Source organism: Stegastes partitus, unplaced genomic scaffold (genome assembly GCF_000690725.1).
Source record: "Stegastes partitus isolate 25-593 unplaced genomic scaffold, Stegastes_partitus-1.0.2 Scaffold527, whole genome shotgun sequence".
Taxonomy (NCBI): Eukaryota; Metazoa; Chordata; class Actinopteri; family Pomacentridae; genus Stegastes; species Stegastes partitus.
In genome coordinates, this window is record NW_007578258.1 from 360,433 (window position 1) to 366,020 (window position 5,588).

The 5,588-nt window shown below is 43.7% G+C and overlaps 1 protein-coding gene across 1 annotated transcript in view; it reads left to right on the forward strand.

Moving 5' to 3' along the window:
• The window catches only part of luzp2 (leucine zipper protein 2), a gene marked incomplete at its 3' end in the record, with an annotated part of 78,494 nt that overhangs the window by 4,902 nt on the left and 68,004 nt on the right, over nucleotides 1-5,588 (forward strand). The window contains exon 2 of the mRNA XM_008287893.1: nucleotides 4,253-4,364. Within this exon, the coding sequence (XP_008286115.1) occupies nucleotides 4,253-4,364 (112 nt within the window). The remainder of the gene's footprint in view (nucleotides 1-4,252; nucleotides 4,365-5,588) is intronic.

Here is a 5,588-nt window from a genome sequence, read left to right on the forward strand (position 1 = left end):
GCTGGACTTTCACCACAAAGACCAGAGTTCATGTCCCGTAGCAGAAGAGAGACCATTATATGATCCAATCAGAGTTGAGTTAGCTTTCTGTCGTTGTTTGGTTTTCACTCGCTCTCTGCTTCGGTTTTAGGAAACATCACACTTTGTTGGACAGTTTGACTTGTTAGAAGCTTTGTTGAGGTCAGGAACCAACATTACTTAGAAAAAAATATCCTACGATCGTTTCCCTGAAGCTTCTCCTCCATTTCCTGGGTTTCCATGGTGACAAGACCTCCTCCATCTAACATATGATCATATAAACGTATAAAAACAATCAGGTATAAAACAGGCTTCTGGCTGCTTTCATCAGAGCCATTACACGACTGCAGCATCCAACTCATTGCCTCCGAGTGGCGACCGTTGATGCTCGATGTCTCATTTGTCCCGGACCTTGACGTATCGGATAATCGATGTTCGCTCTATCTGGGACTATTCATTATGTTTTTGGCTTGTTGGTCTGCACTACTTAATGTGATGAAACTGTGCGAGGAAACTGGCAGCACGAGATCAGGGTTTAAACTCGCCGTGTCATCACCTTCTGGTCTACGTGGTGTCCTACAGGCTTTATGAGTCAATCAGCTCATGCGAACCACCAGTGATGTGGCGCTCTGTGCACAATAACATGACAGAACATCTACATTTGTCCAGAAAAGCTGCACTTAGCATGTTATCGTAGCTGCTGCTGGCGGTATTTTGACATCCGTTGGGCGGCGGCGGCTCTATTTCGGGTCGGACTCGTATAACTCGGAGGCCTGCTGCGACTCCAAGGGCAAAGAAATATTTGTCCTCGATAATCTCGATTCCATAAACGACGCCCTCCATCCCCGGCCCTCCTTGCCGGTCCCTGGAGTTTGATGATGAGATTGCCGAAGACAGCCGAGGACTGATTTCGAGATTTCATTACATCATTATCGCCGCTTTATGACCGCGTGCCTGGCGGCGCCGCTTTCTCCGCCATAAGACCCTTTATTTATTTTTCGCCTTTCGTCATTGTCGAGGAAAAAGAGAGGGTCTTTGTTTGGGAGGAGCCTCTTAGGAAGGTCACGGCACAATCCTGCAGCTGGCACCATTTGTCGGGTATAATGAGCGGTTTGTGGGGCTCAGAATTTATCTAAGCATCTCTTGATATACATGTTTCTGTGTCAGCGGACCTCGAATTATGGGTCTTGCTCATTTCGCGGCCACCCGAGGGCCTGTTCCATTGTGCGATGAATAATATGGCAGCCGGGGAGGGATCTCTCACCCTCTCCTTCCCCCGTCGCTTGAACCTGTAATAAATTTCCCGCCAATGCCATATGGTAGCCAGTCATGTGTGGGACCCGGCGCGCCGTGTTATTTATTTATTTCCCAGGTGTTGCTTTTTTCTATTAGTGATTTATGTGTTATTGTGTATGATCTGCTGCTGGGATCTACGACACGGGCCGGGCAGGGCTTTTCTGGAAGGCGGCCCGGCCTGAAACGAAGCCACGGCGTTCGGAAGAGGCGCTCGACTCCGTCCGTTAGGGTTTCGGTTTTTTTGGACTTTGGCGAGAGAGAACCGGTCAAAGAGATGCCGCAATAGTGATTAAAAAAGAAAAAAGAAGGAGATAAGTGAGAGATGTTGTGACTACCAGCCAGTATTTAGCAGGGAATTATTCAGCTCTATCAAGTGCATATGCTTTGCTCCCAGCTATTGTTGTCTTGTTTGGAGGTTCTGGTTATGCAATGAAGCAAAGCACAGACGTTTCTTCTGGTCTTAAGAATTGTGTTGTGGGGGAAACATTTCTTTAACCCTCTAGACTCCCAGAACCCCACTGGCTGGTTTAAAATCACCAAAATGACCTCATTTATCATCGTCAGAAACTGTAAAAACAGAAATATTTGCTGTATTTTCAACCGTCCAACAATCCTACTCAACCAGATCAAAGCTTAACATCATCACATTTCAGCAAAATCACTTTCTCCTACATCTCATTTAAAAATTAACCAAAAATAAAGCATCTGCTCCAATGAGATTCTGTAAAAAACAAAAAATTCTGCTTTCATTGTCAGAACCGTGACGCTATGAGTGACTCGGCGACATTAAAGAGTGACCTGACAAAAATTCAAGGACTTTGTGGCTGCACTCGGCTTAACTGCAGGATGTGTAGGAACAGATGGAAATAACTTAGAATAAAAATAAAAATAATAATAATAAAGTGATGAAATATCTACAGCATGCAGGGGCCTTATTTTTTCAGTATTGGTAAAAGCTGTCGGATAAAAATGTTGGACATTTTTGAAGTCTTGGACAGATTCAGAAAAACAAAATCACTTTCTCCTACATCTCGTTTCAAAATTAGCCAAAAATGAAATATTTGCTTCAACCAAATTCTGCAAAAAACAAAAAATTCTGTTCTCATTGTCAGAACCGTGAAGCTATACGTGACTCAGCGACATCAAAGAGTGACTTGACAAAAATTCAAGGACTTTGTGGCTGCACTCGGCTGAACTGTAGGATGTGTAGGAGCAGATAGAATCAAATAACAATAAGTAAAAAAAATAATAATAATAATAAGAATAATAATAATAATAATAAGAAGAAGAAGAAGAAGAAGAAGAATGAAATATCTATAGCATGCAGAGTCCCTCTTTTATCAGTACTGCTAATTCAGTATAAGTAATTTGTTGTAAAAAAAAATTGTTGGACATTTCAGGGTTTTTAAAAAAAAAAAAATCTTATTTTTGTCAAAAGCACAAAGAAATGAAATTTTATTTTATTTTTTTAGGTTTTATGGCATCACGACTGTGTGAAGCTGCACAAAATGGTCTTCATGGTTGTTCTGTTTCCATTATATTGCAGTGAAAAATGCGACAGTAATAAATAGAAGTTCGGAGGGTTAACAAACTCTTTAATCTCAACATTCAGCCTTGGCTTCATCTCCTAAAACTCCTGCTAATTTACCAGATCAAATCATCTTTTTTTTAAAATACTGCTGCAACAAGGAAATGAGTTGAAATCGTTCCTGACAGCACGCTTTAATTTGCCTCTGTCATAATTTTGCTGTTGAGTGATATTAATTATTATTCCTCCTCCAGTCGCTCTTTGCTTGTTTGTTTTGTCTCCGTCAGACTAAATCATTTGTGCAGAAGAATGGCCAAAGCAGAGTGAAGCCATTTCACTCCCTGACCTCAATTAGTCTCCTGATAAACACACCTTTTGTCCAGGAACAAAAAAAATTACTCTCATCCTGTTATTAGGATTAAATTACGGCTCTTGTAAACAAATACTTCTTCTCGTATGTCAACTCCCGGCGCAGAAAGGTGGACGTGTTCTCTTTTTGTGCCGCTATTACAAACAATTACGGACTCGAGGGGCTTTCAGAGTAATCAAATTTGAGGGCTTTGGGGGCAGAAATTTAAAGCCTCTGGGCTCTTTTATTAGCACGGTAACAGCATTCAGATATACTCGATTTTAAACACCTCCCGGAAGAGTCGCTGCTGCTGCTGCTGCTGTCCTTGACTTGGTAAACAAGGATGTTAGATTAAATGCACGATAGATTTTCAGTTATTAGATTCGTGTCAGGCGGCGAAAGCTGGCGTCTCCGATCGTGTCGATTAGCGGAGTTAGAAACAAAAAGGGAAGCTGAGCGGTTAGCTTAGAGCCACGTGTGAGTCGGCCTTCATCCCCTCGGTGTCGGGTCACTTCGGCGCTCTCTTTAGGCCCAGATCTGCTTTTGTTCTCCGTGGGGATTACAGAGCGGAGAACAGAACATCTTTATTGTGCCTGTAGTTCATGCAAAGTGAAATCTGCCTCCCTGAAAGCTCGGTAATGAATGGCACCGACGAGTTCACTTCTGCAAAGAGAAAAACAGGATTTGACAAATGTGCCTTGTAGAGTTTTTTGGCTTCATAATTGGACGGACGGCATGAATATTTCACTGGAGGGGAGGGGGGCACACCTCCGGTCAGAGGACCTATCTCTGTACAACGAGCCTCCACCAAATTGGTTGATTGAAAGGAATAGAAGTTATTTTATTTTTTTTATTATTTCCTGTCTTTTATTCATCCAGGGACTGTGCTGAGTAGATATTAGTTTTCTCCCCTCTCGCTCTCCCCTTTAGCTTTAACGACGGCGCTTTTAATCCACTTTAAAACACCTCTTCCTCCCAGGGGTGCCAATAAAGAGCGAATTTTCTGTTCCTCGGCGGACGTTTAATGGTGAAATGTCGCTCTCTCCTCTCCGCAGACAAAGCTACGATGGGCTGGAGAGGAAGCTGAAGGAAGTGTTCAGCGAGCGGAGCAGCATCCTGCACCAGCTCTCCAAGACTTCAAAGGAGCTGGACAGCATAAAAGGCAACCTTCAGGTTTGGGTCTTACTGTTTCTTTCTTTCTCGTTGGACGGGGCTGCGAGTTGTGCAGGTGCTGCAGGTGATTTTTCATCCATCCGAGGCGACCCGTGACTCCTCTCGCTTATTTTTCAATCAGTCTGCCGCGAACCGACTGGATGTTGTTAAATATTAATGCGGCGACGCTTCTCAATTCTGCAGACCCTCCCATTGTTACATGTCTAATGTGTGGCTGCTGAATAATGGAAACCGCTTTAGTGAGTAAGCAATTTGTGTACCGCGAACGCAAACAGCTGTGAAATCCAATATTAATGGGACGTATTAGATCAGTTTAACGGCGTTCAAAGCTGCGAGGATATCTCCAGATTTTTTTATTTTTTATTTCTTTCCCCTCCCTTTTGAAGCCGTCAGTCCTGTCGCCGTCCTCACCGGAGTCTGAAGCTGTGCACCCGGCAACATCGCAAGAGAAAATAGGTCAACAAGCCCGTCCAAACACACGATCAAACAGAGCAGGAACCCCGGGCGAGTGAAATTTATTCTGGATAAACACTCGAGACGCTGCAGGTGGAGCTACAGCCTCGAACCGGCCGCGGTAAACATCCTGCGGGTCGACCTCTGACCCGGTGATTCGCGGCGTCTTCCTGATAATTAGGAGCCGCTCGCTTTTAGCTTTGCGTCTGCGACAAGCGTTGCGTAATCTGGCAGAACCGCCCGCTTGTTTACAGCCACTGAGACGCTGTGACAACTGATGCTCGCTGCCCCGTGGGCGCCGTTCTCTGCAGCAAAAGTCAACTGTGACAAACGGGAACCTGAGTTTTAATAAACGGCGGCGTTCTTTAATTGCATCCCTCATTAAATAATGTCACACAGAGACCATGATGCAAAGAAAACGTGTCATTTTCTGCTGACTTTTTCTTTGCTCTTGCTGTATATTAATCTTTTTTTTGCAACCAAACCCCACTTTACATGCAAACATGCTCTAATTAAATGTAGCCTGTAAACAGAATCACCTTCAGGGTAGACGAAGGTAAAATAAGGTCAAAAATAGACTCATGAGACGACTTCAGGTGGACGATTATGAGGATTATCAGTTGTTTTTATGGACATTTTCTCCAGTAATGTACCTTATTATACTCTACATCAGGGGTGTCGACATCCGGTCCTCGAGGGCCACAATCCTGCATGTTTTAGATGTGTCCTTCTTCCAACACACCTGATTCAAATGATCAGGATCGTTATCAG